Raw genomic sequence first — 20,476 nt, 5'->3', positions numbered from 1 at the left:
GAATCAGAATACTATGAAAAACTGTAACAAATTTGAAAACCTAGAGGAAATGGACAAATTTCTAGAAACACACTACCTACCTAAACTAACACAAAAAGAGGTAGAACAACTAAATAAACCTATAACAAAAGAAGAGATTGAAAAGGTAATTTAACCCCCACCCCCACCCCCCAAAAAAGCCCTGGCCCGGATGGTTTCACTGGAGAATTCTAACAAACTTTCAGAGAAGAGTTACCACCACTACCACTAAAGGGATTTCAGAGCATAGAAAAGGATGGAATACTCCCAAACTCATTCTATGAAGCCTACATAACTCTCACATCAAAACCAGGTAAAGTCACCACAAAAAAAGAAAATTACAGACCAATATCCCTCATGACCACAGACGCAAAAATCCTCAACAAAATTCTAGCCAATAGAATTCAACAACACGTCAAAAAAATAATTCACCATGACTAAGTGGGATTCATACCAGGTATGCAGGGATGGTTCAACATTAGAAAAACAATCAATATAATCCATCACATAAATAAAACAAAAGACAAGAACCACATGATCTCATCAATCAATGCAGAAACAGCATCTGACAAAGTCCAACACACATTCAAAATAAAAAAAGTCTCAGCAAAATAGGAATAGAAGGGAAATTCCTCAACATAATTAAGGGCATTTATACAAAGCCAACAGCCAACATCATCCTAAATGGAGTGAGTTAGGAAGCATTCCCCTTGAGAGCAGGAACCAGACAAGGATGCCCTTTATCACCACTCTTATTCAACATGTGCTGGAGGTCCTAGCCAGAGCAATTAGGCTAGAAAAAGAAATAAAAGGCATCCAAATTGGTAAGGAAGAAGTCAAAGTATCTCTATTTGCAGATGATATGATCTTATACACAGAAAACCCTGAAGAATCCTCAGGAAAACTACTGGAACTAATAGACGATTTCAGCAAAGTATCAGGATACAAGATAAACATACAAAAATCAATTGGATTCCTCTACAGCAACAAAGAGAACTTTAAAGAGGAAATCACCAAATCGATACCATTTACAATAGCCTCCAAGAAGATAACATACTTAGGAATAAATCTAACCAGAGACATAAAGGACCTATACAATGAAAACTACAAGACACTACTTCAAGAAACCAGAAGCGACCTATACAAGTGGAAAACATACCTTGCTCGTGGGTAGGAAGACTCAATATTGTGAAAATGTCAATTCTACCCAAAGTGATCTACAGATACAATGTAATCCTGATCCAGATTCCACCAGCATTTTTAAATGAGATGGAGAAACAAATCACCAACTTCATATGGAAAGGGAAGAGGCCCTGGATAAGTAAAGCATTACTCAAGAAGAAGAACAAATTGGGAGGCCTCATACTACCTGGTTTTAGAACCTATTATACCGCCACGGTAGTCAAAACAGCCTGGAACTGGTACAACAACAGATACATAGACCAATGGAACAGAATTGAGAATCCAGACATAAATTCATCCACCTATGACCAGCTGATATTTGACAAAGGCCCAAAGTCCGTTAATTGGGGAAAAGACAGTCTCTTTAACAAATGGTGCTCGCATAACTGGATATCCATCTGCAAAAAACTGAAACGAGACCCATACCTCACACCATGCACAAAAACTAACTCAAAATGGATCAAAGACCTAAATATAAATTCAAAAATGATAAAGATCATGGAAGGAAAAATAGGGACAACGCTAGGAGCCTTAATACATGGCATAAACCAGAATACGAACCATAAGTAACAATGCACAAACACCAGAAGAGAAACTAGATAACTGGGAGCTCTCAAAAATCAAACACTTATGCTCATCAAAAGACTTTACCAAGAGTCAAAAGACAACCTACAGACTGGGAAAAAAATTTTGGCTATGACAAATCCGATCAGTGCCTAATCTCTAAAATCTACAAGATACTGCAAAACTTCAACCACAAAAAGACAAATAACCCAATTAAAAAACGGGCAAAGGACATGAACAGGTACTTCACCAAAGAAGACATTCAGGTGGCTAACAGACACACGAGGAAATGCTCACGATCATTAGTCACTAGAGAAATGCAAATCAAAACTAAAATGAGATACCATCTCCCCCCAACAAGGCTAGCAAGAATCCAAAAAACACAAAATAATAAATGTTGGAGAGGGTGTGGAGAGACTGGAACACTTATACACTGTTGGTGGGGATGTAAAATGGTAAAACCACTTTGGAAATCGACTTGGCGCTTCCTTAAAAAGCTAGAATTAGAAGTACCATGTGAGCTACCAATCCCACTCCTTGGAATATATCCTAGAGAAATAAGAGCCATCACATGAATAGATATATGCACACTCATGTTCACTGCAGCACTGTTCACGACAGCAAAAGGATGGATACAACCTAGGGGCCCATCAACAGATGAATGGACAAACAAATTATAGTATACTCACACAACGGAATACTAAGCAATGATAAAGGACAACAATAAATCTACGAAACATCTCATAACATGGAGGAATCTGGAAGGCATTATGCTGAGTGAAATTAGTCAGTCGCAAAAGGACAAATATTATATGAGACCACTATTACAAGAATTCAAGAAATGGTTTAAACAGAGAAGAAAACATTCTTCGATGGTTATGAGGGTAGGGAGGGAGGGAGATGGGTATTCACTAACTAGATAGTAGATAAGAATTATCTTAGGTAAAGGGAAGGACAACACACACTACAGGGGAAGGCAGCACAACTGGACTAAGCCAAAAGCTAAGAAGTTTCCTGAATACAACCAAACACTTTGAGGGACAGAGTAGCAGGGGCGGGGATCTGGGGACCATGGTTTCAGGGGACACCTAGGTCAACTGGCATAACAAAGTTTATTAAGGAAATGGAAAGGAGGAGTGTGCTGTCACATTATAGGGAGAGCAGCTACAGTCACAAAGCAATGTGTATAAATTTTTGTATGAGAAACTGACTTGAAATGTCAACTTTCACTTAAAGGACAATAAAAAAATAAATAAATAAGGAGGGTAGACTAGGAAAAAAAAAGAATCACTTAGGGATCTTGTTAAAATGTAGATTCTGATTCAGTATACCTGGGGTGGAAATGCAAATTATCAGCAGGGGTTCCATCAGAAAGAACTCAGTGGAAGCCCTGAATCATCCTCTGGCATTTAGCAAACCTTTAATACAAAGAAATCAATCCCTGCTGTGAAGCCATTTCAGAGAATAGCAGGTACACAAATTAGTAATCAAATAATTTTTTACTGTGTTGTTCTTTTTATTTTTTTAACGCCATTTTCCTTCAACATCACGAGAATGTTGGCTAATTAAACCTGTTTTTCCTGAATTCAACAGCTGACAGCATTAGAAACAGAAGTGGACAACCATAAACTATTTTCCCTTCAACCAAGAGAAAAAACGTTTCCCCTGCAAAGCTAGAATACTATACTTTCCACTCCTATAAAACTATTTACTGGGAGGAGATATTCATAACAAATCTTTCAACCTGAGCAATCAGAAAGCTTATTTCCATAGTAAGATCAAGTTAGACATCTCACTCTTCTTTTGATTTACTGAGCAGGCATAACCACGTGGACAGGTAAAAGTATTTAACTTAGTCCAAACTTTCTGTGCTTTGAATCAGACTGTATAAAATTGATAAAAGACAAATGAATAAATAAAGGTCTGCATCAAAATGGATGTCAAGCACTTCCAATATGGCATTCACTAAAGAAAATGAATTAAGTTCATAAAACAAAATAGGGTTACAGCACAAATTTAAGAGGACAACTTGAGTTTTTGGTTGGTTGGTTTTTAGGTTATTGTGTATTTTGCTAAGTCAGACATAATAAACCATACACTGGGAGTTTTCCCAAACTAGAATTAGGTAACAATGTAATTTCACAAACTTTCTCCAGGAAGAACACTGTAGTTGGCATGATCAGAAAGAAGAAAAGGGTGCTATACTAAAGGAGGGCAAGGACTGACTGACAAAGGGGCCTGAGTAGATTATTCTCTCACCTGAAGAAAGTAGTTTACCCGTTGTTGACTAAGATGAAACCCTAATTATAGCCAATTGCAACAGGAGAGATAAAGAATTAAAATCACAGATAATTTCAAATATTCTAGCCACAATTTTCTCTAACCTCATTTTTCACCAAAGCTTCTGGAAAGAAGCCAAGCAATTTCGTATTGTATCATCTCCTTTAATCTTCCCTTTCCCATCCACTAGTAGAAAGCTATGATCAGTTGCGGTCAGAAAGAAAACACACACAAGAAAGAAGTCACAGATCTGGAGAAATCAACTACATAACTGTAAATTATTTGGACTTGTCGGTTGAGGTTGGGATTTATCACGTATTCTATCTCTGTTAAACTGTAATGGCATCTACTACCCCTTTAAATGACCTTGCAAAGATTCAGAGTATGCAAGAATAGTTTTGATTCTTGACGGATTTGCTCAAATATCATACGTACTAGAACAAAAGTATTTTGTCTTTTGCTTCTCTATTTATTTAAAAACGGTTTCTCTTAACATCAGTTTCTTTCAAAATTGTTGTTTCTTTCAAAATTGTTGCAAGGAAAGAAAACAGTAAAGAAATCCTAAAGTGTCTTTTAGAGACAAGAATATCAAGAAATTTTCTCTGTGTTAAGACTTGTTTTCTCATGACAAATGGTTAGGGGCACACACTTCAAACAGTTAGGAAAGAGCCAATAACAGTTGAGAATTAAGACGTGGCAGATGTAGTTTTCATCAGAACTCCAGCTGGCCTTACCCTTGAGAAGAATGTTCTGAAAGAAAAACCCTGCATTTTAATTCTAAGAAAAATGGGTGGATGGGTGGGGACCCACGTGTAATTATCAACAGTGGTGGAAGAAAAGGGAAGTCATCTTAGAGAGTGTATAAAATGAAGTTAAAGTTAAAAAAGATTTTTCACATCTACCACATATAAACTGCATTTTCATTTACAAAATGTCCATGTTCTATTTTCAACACGGTTATCCTAGGTGGTCATTTGACCCTAAAGAAACAAGAGAGGCCAAGATCCAGTATCAATTCTTATCCCACCATTCCTACCTAATCTCCTAGCAAGTTAATGCAAATCAAAGCAAGCACTTCACTGCTGCTGGTAGTGAAGACTGCTCCTTTCCCAAGAGAGACCTGTAAAACAGGACAGTCACTGACAGCAGTACAATTACTGACACAGATACAGACTTTATGGACATGTTTATCTCCGCTGTAAATCCACACTCTCTCTCCACTCTGATTCACGAGTCATAAAGAAATTGCAGATAATGAAAAAGTTGGGGAAATTTACAGCATGTCGGAAACCTCAGACAGCCAGAAGAAATTAAAGAGCTGACTAGGGATAAATCACACAGGTACAATTAAAACTTCCCGTATACCTTCTTCATTTCCAAACTGAGGCACAATCCAATGAAGCTGATGAAAAGTTGAGGTCATGACTCCTCAGGCTGTAATCATTTCTTAACTAACTACATGTTAAAAAATTAGCCAATTCACCGGTCATGTATAAATGCTGCTTTCTGGCTGCTCCCTTGATTTCCTCTGCTCTCCACTAGAAGCACCCACAGAGCAATTCTGTCTGTAAACAGGCCAAATTGCAACAAGCAATAAATGTAAAGGTGATGTTCCCTCTCCCACTGCCATCGTTGTAGGTGCAGAACATCTTTTACCATCGCCACTGTGGACTGGGCATTAAAATGAGAAAGTGGAGCTACAATGGGTAAATGAAATCGGAGGTTCCTTGTTCCCCAGTAAATAATCATTCTGAAGGTTTCATCTGATCTCTTTTCAACATTCCAACAGAGATCTTAAAGGACTGTTATGTTTGATTCTAGAAACATAATTACTTCTGGTGATACTTGTTTTTCAATAGTGGACTGAGTTAATGGTTCACATTGTTACACAGCCATCTCTGCATGAGTTTAAATGTGGTATGGCTTTAGTTATATTATTATCCTCAACCACCAACTCATTTTCACATTCTTTCAGTCACAATGGCTAAAGGAGGACAAAAAAAAAAAAAAAAACTAGGGAAGGCAAAACAAAACCCTAGACTTTACCAGAATCTAAGTGTTAATTAATGTGCAACTCTTATTCCAATAAGGTAGATCAGAAAAATACCAAAGAGAAGAAACAGTATCTATTTCTTAAGCAATAAGGCTTAACAGATTTCTACTATTGGAGACTAGAATAATGTGAGTTAATTGCTGGTTCCTCTATAAGGCTACAAAATCCTTTGTGAAGGGGAAAAAAAAGGGAAGATTCTATCATATGCTGCACTTTTCCATTTTCTCTAACTCATTTAGATGAAGCTGGTTTAAAAAACATCAACCCAAACACTTACAAGATCACTCTGGACAGCAGAAATGTAGAACACAGATTTTACCACCTAACTTCTACAAAACTGAACCAAACCAAGAGTGTCAACAACGTTATATGGAAGTCAATACTAATCTTTGTCCATTTTTAAGGGTGAAGCTTCAACCAAATTAGCTCTAATGTGATTTTGAAATTCTGAGCCCTGTCAAGAAATGAAGATTAACAGGCTTTTTTTTTTTAGCAATATGGAGGATGCAACTGACATGGTTTCGATTTTGTTCTATTTGACCCTTGATGATTTGTGGTCCATTTTACACTTCAGAGAACCCAAATGTCATTTTCATCCTATATATTAAGATTTGATTCTCTATGGAATAAAAAGAGTTCTAAGGCAATCCTGAGAGTTTCAACCCAGACATCACAACCACAAAAAACACAGGTCATATCTAGCTTGTGGATCTCAATTCCATTCACTCAATAAGCATAAGACATAGCCTCTAATCTGCTTTTGCTTATAATGAAAAGTTCCTTAGGCTCATAAATATCAGACTGGTATCTAGTATCAAACAGGAACTGTTAACTGGAGGCAGAGTTTTATTTGAGTGAAGCCAAGAAACATATCCACTGTTACTATTCTGAGAGGCAATGATACCCCTGGACTAAGAATCAGAAGATTGGATTCTAGTCCCAGTTTTGCAAATAATCAAGTTTGTAACTCTGGGCAAGTCACTAAAGCTCTCTGAACCTCAATTTACCTCATCTACTTAAATGGGAATAATAAAGAATAGTTGAGAGAACTCAGTGAGAATTAAGTGAGAAAACACATGTAAGAAACATAGCAGGCTCATAAACTTTACTTGCCTTTCCCTCTTCATGATCACGATACATAATTCAGATTCCATGTTCTGCCACTAGTGAGCTTTGTAGCTGTCCTTAGGCAAGTCACCTAACATCTTTAGGCCTCTGTTTCTGCATCTGTAATATTAGAAGGTTGGGACTCGATGATCTCCAAAGTTCCTTCCATTTCTAACATGCTATGATTACTGATTCTGTCACTAAATTACTGGGTGACCCTGGGCAAGCCACTTCATTATTTTAGACCTCAGTTTCCTCATCTTTAAAATACTGGGAGCTGAACCAATAGAAAAATGGACAAGGACTGTAACAGGAAATTTATAAAAAGAGGAAAGACAAGTAGCTAGTAAACGTAACCTTATTAGCAATCAGAAATGCATATAAAAATACTGAATTATAATCTTTCACCTATAAACTGGCAAGTATCAAAAAGTTTAACAGTATTTAGGGTTGGCTGGGATATAGGAATGTGAGTACTTTCATTTATTGTTCTTGGAAATGTAATTTGGACTAGCCTTTCTGGAGGTAACTTCGACAATATGTATGAGAAATTTAAATGTGCATTCCCTTTGTCTAGCAAAGGATGCTCATCACAGCATGATCTACTTCAGTGCAACACTGGAAATAACCTACATTGCACTGGGAGAGAATTCAATAAATTATAATCAATCATATAGTGGTATCCTCTGCAGTCATGAAACTGATCATTTTGCTGTGTTTTCGTGGGTACTGAAAGTTGTTCACAACACACTAAGTAAAAAAAGTCCGGCTGTAGAACAGGAATAGCAAAAGCCAAGTATGTAAAATTAATATATCTGTATCTACATGATAGCTGACACTAGGTCTAACCTGACATAGGTCACTAAAACCCAGCAAAAGCACAACTGTAGTATTTAACAAAGTACACTGGATGGTGGTTGGTGGAATTTAGCCTGGTTACTTGTTGCTAGAAGGACCAGTTCCTGGAGAAGGACATCATGCTTGGTAGAGGGTCAGCAAAAAAGAGGAAGATCTCAACAAGATGGACTGACACAGTGGCTGCAACAACGGGCTCAAACATCGCAATGATTATGAAGATGGTGCAGGACTGGGCAGTGTTTCATTTTGTCGTACACAGCGTCACTATGAGTGGGCACTGACTCGAAGGCACCTAACAACAACATTTGTTGCAGGTTAGTCTGGACAGGCAAAACAAGAAACCAGAGTTCTTAAGACTAAAAAACTTAATTACTAAATCATGTTGAAATTTTGGGTTGCCATTTTACATTAAAAGCATATTTAATTATTTCTTAATTTCCTGATATATGTTTATGTAATTTAAGTTGGAGAGATACAGAAAAGGAAACAGTTCGGATCCAACATAGAAGCACTCCCTCATCTTCCCACCAACTTACAAACCTGGACCTTCATTTATTCTCTTGTTCCTCTTGTTACAATTGTCTCTTCCAATCTAAGGCCAATGCACTTGTGCTCTAGCCCTGGCCCTTCAAGCCCTCTCAGGAACCTTACTTACATTTTATCCCTTCTCACCTCTGGGGTTTCTATTTTTGTCAATGGAATTTAAACATGCATAAGTCTATCATCCTAAAGAATAAACTTAGACTTCACTTTTCCCTCTAGCTTCCACCCTCTTTCTCATCGCACCTAACAGTCAAACTCTGAAATAATTATCTACGTTTCCTATCTCTATCTCCTACATCCACTCATTCCTCACTCCATTCCAAACTGCCTCCACCACCTACTGCAACTACTTCACTCATCCATTCATTCAACTGCCTACATAATGTCTCCAGTTAATATCCAAAACCAAACCTCATGTCAAAACCAAACTCATGAACTTTTCTTACAAATCTGTTCTTTTTTAAAAAGCCTTGTTGTTGTTGTTAGGTGTCGTCGAGTCGGTTCTGACTCATAGCGCCCCTATGTACAACAGAACGAAACACTGCCTGGTCCTGTGCCATCCTCACAATTGTTGTTATGCTTGAGCCCATTGTTGCAGCCACTGTGTCAATCCATATCGTTGAGGGTTTTCCTCTTTCTCGATGACCCTCTATTTTACCAAGCATGATGTCCTTCCCCAAGGACTGATCCCTCCTGATAACATGTCCAAAGTATGTGAGACATAGACTCGTCATCCTTGCTTCTAAGGAGCATTCTAGTTGTACTTCTTTCAAGACAGATTTGTTCATTCTTTTGGCAGTCTGTGGTATATTGAATATTCTTCGCCTCTTCGTCCAGCTTTCGCATGCATAAGAGGCAACTGAAAACACCACGGCTTGGGTCAGGCGCACCTTAGTCTTCAAGGTGATATCTTTGCTTTTGAACACTTTAAAGAGGTCTTTTGCAGCAGATATGCCCAATGCAATGCCTCTTTTGATTTCTTGACTGCTGCTTCCATGGGTGTTGACTGTGGATCCAAGTAAAATGAAATCCTTGACAACTTCAATCTTTTCTCCATTTATCACGATGGTGCTTACTGGTCCAGTTGTGAGGATTTTTGTTTTCTTTATGTTGAGGTGTAATCCATACTGAAGGCTGTGGTCTTTGATCTTCATCAGTAAGTGCTTCAAATCCTCTTCACTTTCAGCAAGCAAGGTTGTGTCATCTGCATAATGCAAGTTGTTAATGAGTCTTCCTCCAATCTTGATGCCTCGTTCTTCTTCATATAGTCCAGCTTCTCAGATTATTTGCTCAGCATACAGATTGAATAGGTATGGTGAAAAGATACAATCCTGATGCACAGTTTCTTGACTTTAAACCACACAACATCCCCTTGTTCTCTTTGAAAGACTGCCTCTTGATCTATGTACAGGTTCCTCATGAGCACAATTAAGTGTTCTGGAATTCCCATTCTTCTCAACGTTATCCATAATTTGTTATGAGCCACACAGTTGAATGCCTTTGCATAGTCAATAAAACACAGATAAACATCTTTCTGGTATTCTCTGCTTTCAGCCAGGATCCATCTCACATCAGCAATGATATCCCTGTTTCCACATCCTCTTCTGAATCTGGCTTGAATTTCTGGCAGGTCCCTGTTGATATACTGCTGCAGCCGCTTTTGAATGATCTTCAGCAAAATTTTACTTGCATGTGATATTAATGATATTGTTTGATAATTTCTGCATTCGTCTGGATAACCTTTCTTGGGAAGGCATAAATGTGGATCTCTTTCAGTCAGTTGGCCAGATAGCTGTCTTCCAAATTTCTTAGCATAGATGAATGAGTACTTCCAGCACAACATTCGTTTGTTGAAACATCTCAATTGGTATTCTGTCAATTTCTAGAGCCTGTTTTTCGCCAATGCCTTCGGTACAGCTTGGACTTCTTCCTTCAGTACCATCGGTTCCTGATCATATGCTACCTCCTGAAATGGTTGAACGTCGACCAATTCTTTTTCGTATAGTGACTCTGTGAATTCCTTTCATCTTCTTTTGATGCTTCCTGCGTTGTTTAATATTTTCCCCATAGAATCCTTCAATATTGCAACTTGAGGCTTGAATTTTTTCTTCAGTTCTTTCAGCTTGAGAAATGCCGAGCATGTTCTTCCCTTTTGGTTTTCTATCTCCAGCTCTTTGCACATGTCATTATAATAATTTACTTTGTCTTCTTGAGCCGCCCTTTGAAATATTCTGTTCAGCTCTTTTATTTCATCATTTCTTCCTTTTGCTTTAGCTACTTGACATTCAAGAGCAAGTTTCAGAGTCTCTTCTGACATCCACTTTGGTCTTTTCTTTCCTTCCTGTCTTTTTAACGACCTCTTGCTTTCTTCATGTATGATGTCCTTGATGTCATTCCACAACTCGTCTGGCCTTCAATCATTAGTGTTCAATATGTCAAATCTATTCTTGAGGTAGTCTCTAAATTCCGGTGGGATATACTCAAGGTCATACTTTGGCTCTCAGGGACTTGTTCTAATTTTCTTCAGTTTCAACTTGAACTTGAATATGAGCAATTGATGGTCTGTTCCGCAGTCAGTCCCTGGCCTTGTTCTAACTGATGATATTGAGCTTTTCCATCGTCTCTTTCCACATATGTAGTCAATTTGTTTCCTGTGTATTCCATTAAAAAGCTTTATTGAGGTATAATTCATATAAGATAAACTGCATGTATTTGAAGTGTACAACTGCTAAGTTTTGACAAACATATTCACCGCTACTGAGGCAAGGCCCTTCTGAGTCCTTTACTCAATGTCCCCTTCTAAGTCCTTTACCCAATGTCCCATGAATCATGAGGTTTTCTAGTCTGGCTGGTGGGAGTAGGCACTAGTCCTGCCCTGTGGGGCCAAACTCTGTTCCTTCTAATCCTTTCAGATGGTTCTTTCTTCAGCCTCAGGTAGTTTCCTCACATGAGCACTCCAGGAGAACCCTCTGCAAATCTCCAAAGTTCTCCCTCCGTGCAGCTCTCTCCTCTGTCCTGTGAACTCTAGCCACCTAGATCGCTCCAGATTCTCAGCTCTGTTTCTTCAACTCAGGGAGTCCACCCAGCTCTGCCTCAGCTCCTTATCTCTACACTGTAGCCTGGAAACACTCTCAAAGCAATAAGCTGGAACAATCACAGAGTTCATGTCATTTATTTCCTGTCTCATTGTCCTTTCTTGCCTGATGTCCAGTGTCCTAAAAACCATTGTTTCATATATTTTGTCATTTTAAAAAACTGTTTCAGAGGGGAAGGTAAATTTGGACCCTGATACTCCATCTTTGCCAAAAGCAGATGTCCCTCCGTTGTTCCTTTGCATGCCACTGACTTACATGCTCCAGGGAGAAGTCTAGGAGTCATCCTTGATACCTCCTCCTCCTCTCTCTCATCTCTCATAGCCAATCAAGACTTAATTCTTCAGCTACCACCAACAACCGCCCTGACAGGGATTACAACAGAGTCCCAGGAAGAGCAAGGGGAAAATATAGAATAGAATTCAAATTCACGTAAAAAGACCAGACTTACTGGTCTGAGACTGGTGGAACCCCTAAAACTATGGCCCCCTGACACTCTGCTAACCCAAAACTGAAACCATTCCTGAAGCCCACTTTTCAGACAAAGATTAGACAGGCTTATAAAACAAAAAAATAACACACAAGGAACGTGCTTCTTAGTTCAATCAAATATACAAGACCAAATGGGCAGCTCCTGTCCAAAAACAGGATGAGAAGGCAGGAAGGGACAAGAACTGGATGAATGGACAGAGGGAGCCCGAAGTGGAAAGGGGGAGCTTGCTGTCACATTGAGGGGATTGTAACCAATGTCACAAAACATTATTTACATAAATTTTTGAATGAGACATTAACTTGAGCTGTAAACTTTTACCTAAAGCACAATAAAAAGAAAAAAAAAAAAGACTTATTCTTTGTTCTAAATCATTCTCAAATTCAACTTCTTCTCTCCACATCCACTACCAATACCCTATTCTAGGCACTACAGTCTTGCAATCACCTCCTACTTGGTCTCCCTAGGTCCTCTCTTGTCCCCCTACAAACCATTCTCTACTTGGCCAGAAACTGAATATTGCTTGCTTAAAGCTCTTTAATGACTTTTCATTGCTCTTAGGATAATGCCCAAAATCTTTAATACAACCAAGAGAAGTCTTATATGATCTAGCATTTGTCTATCTCACTAGTCACTGTCTGAGTTCCATATGTTTTCCTTTTTTCATTCAGTATAATGTTTTCAAGGTTCATCTATGTTATAGCATGTATATGTACTTCATTCTTTTTCTTTTCTATTTTTTATTGTGGTAAAAAACTATGTAACATAGAATTTGCCATTTTAATCATTTTTAGTTGTACAATTCAGTGGCGTTATTACATTCACAATGTTATATTTCCAAAATTTTTCATCACCCAAACAGAAACTCTGTACCTATTAAGTAATAACTGCCCATTGCCCCCTTTGTCCAGTCTCTGATAACCTCTATTCTATCTCTATGAACTTGTCTATTCTAGATATTTCATATAAGTGGAATCATATAATATTTGTCCTTTTGTAATTAAAAGTAATACAATATTACTTATAAAACCCAGTAATACTTATTATAATATTACAATATTAATTATTTCACTTATCAGAATGTTTTCAAGGTTCATCCATATTACAGTATATGTATCAGAACTTCATTTCTCCTTATGGCTGAATAATATTCCATTGAATGTACATATCACCTTTTGTTTATCCATTCATCTGTTGATAAATATTTGTGTTGTTTCCACTTTTTGGCTGTTGTAAATAATGCTGCTATGAACAATGATGTACAAGTATCTGGATGAGTCCCTGATCTCAATTCACTGGGATAATTCTATGCTTAACTTTCTAAGGAACAGTCCCACTGTCTTCCACAGCAGCTGCACATTTTACATTCCCACCAACAATGTACAAGGGTTCCAATTTCTCCATGGCATTGTCAACACTTATTTTTTTGGTTTTTTATTATTATTATTATTATGTCATCTTAGTAAGTGTGAAATGCTAGCTCACTGTGTTTTGTATGTGTGTGTTGCCATTTTAACATTCTTCACATGTACAGTTCGGTGACATTAACTTATGTTCATTATGTTGTTCAATCATCAACCTTATCCATTCCCAAATTTTTCCATTATCACTGTGGTTTTGATTTGCATTTCTCAAATGACTAATCATGTTGAGCATCTTTTTATGTGCTTACTGGCTACTTATATATCTTCTTTGGAAAAAATGTATATTCAAGTCCATTGCCCATGTTTTGATTGGGTTATTTGTCTTTTTCACTTTTTTGATCATGTCCTTTGATGCACAAAAGTTCTTAATTTTAAGGAAATCCAATGTATCTTTTTTTGTTGTTGTTACTCATGCTTTTGGTGTCATATAAAAATCCACTGCCAAATCCAAGGTCACGAAGATTCATACTAGGCATTTTATAATCATCTAATTTAATCCTCTCAACAAGCCAATAAGGTAGGTATTATTATTACTTTTATTTTACAGATAAGAAAAATGAGGCTCAGAGGGGGGGGTCACTTGTCAAGTTAGTGAGCAGAAAAGCAGGTTTGCTTCCAATGACCAGGATCTAATAATTGCCAAACCAGTTTTCTCTTCACACTCAGAACTTGGCAGCTGCTTCTCCCAGAGCAAGGTCTCAGACAGGGGAGAGAGAGAGGAAACAAGCAAGACAGAAGTCATAGTTTTTTTTTAATAACCTAATCTCAGGAGTGACATCCTATCACTTTTCTTGTCACTAGGTCCAGTCCACACTCAAGAAGAAGAAATTATACAAAGGTATAAATACCAGCTCCAAGGGGTCATTTTAGAGGTTTCCTACCATAGCAGAGTTCTGTTTTCATCTACACATCTTTCCTGAATGATTTCCTTCTCATCTATGGCCTTAATTACAGCTTATAAACTGATGTTGCCTAAAACTCTACTTCCTGGGCTCTAGACCCATATACCCAACTGTCTCCTGGGCATATCTACCTAGATAGCCTACAGATACACTTACAACTGAACTCCCCAGTCTTTCTTCTCAAAAAGGCTCTTTTTCCTATATTCACCCAAGCCAGAAACCTAAGAATCACTCTTGATTCCTCATTCTTATTATCCAGGACTTGCCCACCCCAATACATCCAATCAGTCACCAAGACTTTCTATTTTACTACTCAGGTTTTCTAGAATCAATCCCTTATCCTCTATTTCCACTGTTACTGTCTTAGCTCAAGGACTTACCATTTTAGTCTTGTTCCAAAAAGAACCTAACTTGTCTCCTTGTCTCCACTCTCATTTCTCACCAATCTTCTACCATTTGATAAAGTCATCTTCCTAAAAATGTAAATCTGATCACAAGCCTATAATCCTTAACATTTCTCATATGCTGTCCATAATGATATAACAATAGTTAATTATTTATGAGCACTTATTGTCAGATACTATGCTGAGGGTTTTATAAGTAATAGTGTATCAAATCATCAAAGAAATACTCTGATGCAGCAGATCTCAAAGTGTGGTCAGGGGACCTATGAGGACCCTGAAAATCTTCAAGCCCTTTGCTGGTGGCCCATGAGATCAAAATCATTTTGATGCCTTTTTCACTCATTCTCTAACAAATGAGTATACAGTGAAGTCTTCCAGAGCCTACCTAACATATTGAATGCAGGAGATATGAGAATCTAGCTATTCTCTATCAAGCCAGACATTAAAGAAATTTGAAAAAAAGGTAAAACAATGTCACTCTTCTCAATTTTTTTTTTTTTTTTTGGTTTGGAAAATAGTTATTCTTCATAAAACCATGTTATTTATGTTAACACATAATGGGTTTATTCTCATTTAAAAATTAATTAATAAAAATGTTTAAATTTTCTCAGTTTTAATTTCTAAAGCAGTAACTATAGATAAATATAACCCACACGAACAAAAGCTCTTTAGGGTGATCAATAATTTTTAAGAGTATAAATAGATCCTACCCCAAAAGATAAACTAGATAACTGGGATCTTCTAAAAATCAAACACCTGTGCTCTTCAAAAGACTTCACCAAAAGAGTAAAAAGATAACCTACGGACTGGGAAAAAAAATTCAGCTATGACAAGTCTGACAAAAGTCTAAAATCTACAAGAAAATCCAACACCTCTACAACAAAAAGACAAATAATCCTATTAAAAAATGGGCAAAGGAAATGAACAGACACTTCACCAAAGAAGACATTCAAATGGCCAAAAGACAGATGAGGAAATGCTCGGGATCACTAGTCATTCGAGAAATGCAAATTAAAACCACAATGAGATACCATCTCACCCCAGCATTACTGGAACGAACAAAAACACTGGAAATAACAAATGTTGGAGGGGCTGCGGGGAGATGGGAACTCTTATGCACTGCTGGTGGGAATGCAAAATGATACAACCATTTTGGAAAATGATATGGCGCTTCCTCAGAAAGCTAGAAATAGACATACCATTCGATCCAGCAATCCCACTCCTAGGAATATATCCTAGAGAAATAAGAGTCATCACTCAAATAGACATATGCACACCTATGTTCATGACAGCATTGTTCATAAATAGAACCTAATACCCAAAAGTTTGAGAACCACTGTTCTAAGGTTATCATTCCCACTTCACAAATGAAGAAACTAGGACTCAGAAAGTTAAGTAACTTGACTGAGGGCACAGTAAGTGGTGGATTGATATTCAAAATTAAGCTGTATGACTCAGAGCCCAAGCTCCTAACCACTATATTATCCTCACCCCTTAGCTAATTCTTTTTCATCTGGCTCCTATCTACTTATCTCCAGGTTATTATTCTTTCCCTGATATCATATTCAGGTCATGCCATCTACACTAGCCTTAGCTTCCTCAAACAGGGGCACTTCTTCAAGCTATATTCAGGAAAAGCAATTCCTACATATTGCTCATTACAATAAGATAGTATACCCTCCCAAAGCTTTCTTTAAACTAGACAAACTTAAACTTTTCAACATTTGAATTACAGATAAGATATAATTTCTTGGATTTGACCTCTTAAGAATCTTTTCTTAAAAACAAACCTCCCAAAATGTCCACAGTGATACCAATGATTATACTAATCTCCTAATAAACATGGTTTTGATCCATGAAATATGGATTTAAAGTCACTGCTTGCATGTTTTACATTAGTTAGTTACAGTGTATTCATTTCTATAGAGGGTCAGTCTATGAACTGAAAAAGAAAAATTTTGCTGGACAGTAAACCATTGAAGATTTTGTACAGTGATACAGTGATTTTCTAAACTTTTACAACAAAGATGTCCAAATAAGCTCTTTCTCAGTAGGCATCTTCACAATAATGCATTTTCTCCTTCATGCTGGTTTTTGTTTGTTTTTTGTGGTTGATTGGAGAATTGAACACTGATTTATTTTCACAAAACATAGCTCCATTCCCTGTGAGTTTACTTTTTTTTTTTTTTTTTAATGTTTAAAACTATTCTTCAAAAGCAACCTCTATCTAACAAGCTCAAGTGTTTCTAAAAATAATCTACTGCATAGGGTAAATCTCCCATTCTGGGGTCAAACTGTAAGGTCTATAAGCACAGCACTTATCTAAATCATTAATAACGCAACTAAAATCAATGGCTCTAGTATAATTCCTAGAAGTTTATGCACCCCTACCCAGACAACTTTTCTCTATTCTAACAATTCTCCATTGCTTAGATCTGCTGTTTTAACTCTGTATTATCAATCCACTCTATATTTCTTAGATCACTAGCCATAATGGTTTCCATGCACACATAAAAAGATCAGTCCTCTGTTGATTTTATAATTAGTGCAAGTTTTAATTACTAATTTGAGAGTAACATCTTCCTTATTCCTTCCTTTCTAGTTCTAAAATAATTATGTTTCAACTGGGTTGTTACCTCATCATGCAAGTTCTTTTATCATATAGTGCCCAAGTTGGTCACCAGACAAATAGTTAAAGATTCTTTGGTTTTTCAAGGAAAGTGGTTTTCCAAGAATTTTCAGATGACAAATGGTAATATACTTTAAAAGGCATCACTCAACTGGTTGTCAGAAAAATTACATATCAAATAAGGAAATCAGTGAGATGAGGAAAAGAGGAAAACACACCTTCACATTCCCCGTTTGAACCTTTTACCTCTATTATGTAAGCAATAATGATATTCTGATATTCCCATGGGGGAAAGAGGGTGGGGGAACAATTCAGCCAGCCTAAGTCACACTAGTAATTTACTATTTATTTCTGAGAAACTACAGCTTTGACACTATAATAACCCAAATTAAAATGACAGATGTGCCATGAACCAAATATTGCTAAACTGAACCACACTAAAATTAAGAACTGCCGTTCAAACTGGAGAAATTTCAGTATGTATGTATATCAGACAATTATATTATGTCAAATTTCCTGAGTTTGTTAACTGTACTGTAGATGTGCAGGAGAATGTCCTTGTTGTTAGGAAATAATGCTGAAGCATTTAGGGATGAAGGGCCATGGTGTCTGCAGCTAGCTCTCAAATAGCTCAGGAATAAAACAAAACTAAAAATTACATATAGAGAGAGAAGGCAAAATGTTAGCAACTGGAGAACAGATGATGAGTATATGAGTATTCATTGCACTGTTCTTAGAACTTTTTTAAAGATTTGAAATCTGATGAAATTAAAAGTTGAAAGGAAAAAACTTCTGTTTATCAAAACACACCATTAAGAAAATGAAAAGGCAAGCCACAAAGGGGGATAAGATATTTGCAATTTATGTAACTGACAAAAGGATACATATCCAGAAATCAGAAACAATACTTAGAAACCAATTTTTTAAAAGCTGACAAGCCAGTTTTTTAAAGGTGGGCAAGAGACATGAATAAGCAGTTCACAAGGTTATTCCAAATGGGCAATGAATATATGAAAAGATGCTCAACCTCATTAGACATTAGAGAAATGCAAATTAAAACCACAATGAGATACCACTCTACCTACTAGAATGGCTAGAATTTAAAAGATTGAGAATACACTTGTTGGCAGGGACTTGGCGTAACTGGAATTGCTGATGGAACTGTAAAGCGGTACAACCAGTTTGGAAAACTAGTTGGATGTATGGAGTCCTTGAGTGGTGCAAACGGCTAAGTGTCCACTACTAGACGAAAGGCTGGAGATTCAAACCACCCAGAGGCACCTCGGAAGACAGGCCTGGCAATCCGTTTCTGAAAGGTCACAGCCTGAAAACCCTACATAGCAGTTCTACTCTGCACACATTGGGTCACCAAGAATTGAAATCGACTGGATGGTAACTAACAATAACAAACACCACCGCCATTAAAGCTAACCATGCATATCCTCCTCTCCTACCCATCCCCACCCCCATGACCTAGCAGTTATACTCTTAGGTATAAATTTAACAGAAATGCATATACAAAAAAAAAAAAAAAAAAAAGGAGGTATACCAAGAATGCTCATAGCATTTATCTGTAATAGCCAAAAGCTGGCAATAGTCCAATGTCCATCAATAGTAGAATAAAAAAATGAATCGTAGTATATTCTTACAGTGGGATATTGTGATAATAAAATAAATGACTGCTAAAGATAATGATCCTGGTGGCACAAAGATTAAGTGCTCAGCTGTTAACACAAAGACTGGTGGTTTGAACCCACCCAGTGGCTCTTCAGGAGAAAGATGTGGCGATCTGCTCTCATAAAGATTACAGCCTAGAAAACCCGATGGGGCAGTCTATTCTATTACATGGGGTCGCTATGAGTAGAAAAGTGTCTAACAACAACAAAGATAATGACATGGATGAATATCATTATCTAAATGTTCAGCACAAGAAGACACAAAAGAGTATATAATTTGTGATTCCATTTACATAAAGTTAAAAAAAACAAGCAAAACTCTTCTATGATATCAGAAGTCACAACAGTGCTTGCCTTTGGGGAAGGGACAGCTAGTGACTGGGAGGGGCATGAAGGAAGTTTTGTACACTGGAAATGTTCTATTTCTTGATTTGTTCTAGATGATGGTTACATGGGAGTGTTCACTTTGTGAATTCACTGAGCTGTACATTACAATTTGTGTGCTTTTCTTTACATACTTTAATTTTTAAAAGTTTATTGAAGAATGTAAAAATTGATAGGGGTAGTAGAATATTTTTATATCCTGAATCAGAAATCTCATTTTAGCTCTTTTCTCTTTGCATTCCATATCCAAAACTTCAACTTGTCAGATTCAACTATCTTTTCAAAGAATTTCTTCACTATTATCCAAATCCATCAGTCTTAAATGCATCCTTCTACAATAGAGTCAATCAGACATAACAGCTCTTCCGAAAATATCACTCCTTTTTTCTACTGTACTTTTCAAATCCTTTTCAGTTATACTAAACATTACCTTTACCATGCTTTTAGCTTAGACTTAGCAGTGAGAGACACCTCTCTTCACATATCTTGAAGTCATTATTTCTCTAGATTGTGTGTTTTCCCATAGTGGAGTGCTTTGTCATCTTTTATACATTCCCATGCATGCAATATATATTGCCCTCCCAGACCGTATTTCTAACACAAACCGGTCAAAAGACCCTAGAAAACAAGAGAACTGACATTGCATTTGAAACAAAAAACACTCTTGGTTTTATAGAAATCTCTATAGAGTACCAAAAACTAAACCAATAAACAACAAAAAAAAAAACAGAAAATGCTAGTTCATTTCCCAAGCGGCGGAAACAGTCATTCTTAAACCCAAAGTCTGGAAAGAAACGCAATTCCTATGCACACTACTACAATTATTCGGTTCTGCTCTCCTCTTTGTCATACTAAAACTACATCCCAAGC

General features: G+C 37.1%; 1 protein-coding gene across 2 annotated transcripts in view; it reads right to left on the bottom strand.

Moving 5' to 3' along the window:
* LIN52 (lin-52 DREAM MuvB core complex component) overlaps window positions 1-20,476 on the bottom strand; it is a 140,669-nt gene that overhangs the window by 88,758 nt on the left and 31,435 nt on the right. Inside the window, exon 6 of one of the 2 annotated variants that reach the window (XM_023726385.1) lies at window positions 6,105-7,324. The exons of the other annotated variant lie outside the window; for it this stretch is intronic. Within the exon in view, the coding sequence (XP_023582153.1) occupies window positions 7,305-7,324 (20 nt within the window). The 3' untranslated portion in view covers window positions 6,105-7,304. Of the gene's footprint in view, window positions 1-6,104; window positions 7,325-20,476 lie in introns of those variants that run through there. 2 annotated transcript variants of the gene reach the window in all.

Source organism: Trichechus manatus, unplaced genomic scaffold, assembly GCF_000243295.1.
Source record: "Trichechus manatus latirostris isolate Lorelei unplaced genomic scaffold, TriManLat1.0 scaffold00010, whole genome shotgun sequence".
In the NCBI taxonomy this organism is placed as follows: domain Eukaryota; kingdom Metazoa; phylum Chordata; class Mammalia; order Sirenia; family Trichechidae; genus Trichechus; species Trichechus manatus.
This window is presented reverse-complemented; position numbering and strand designations above follow the sequence as displayed.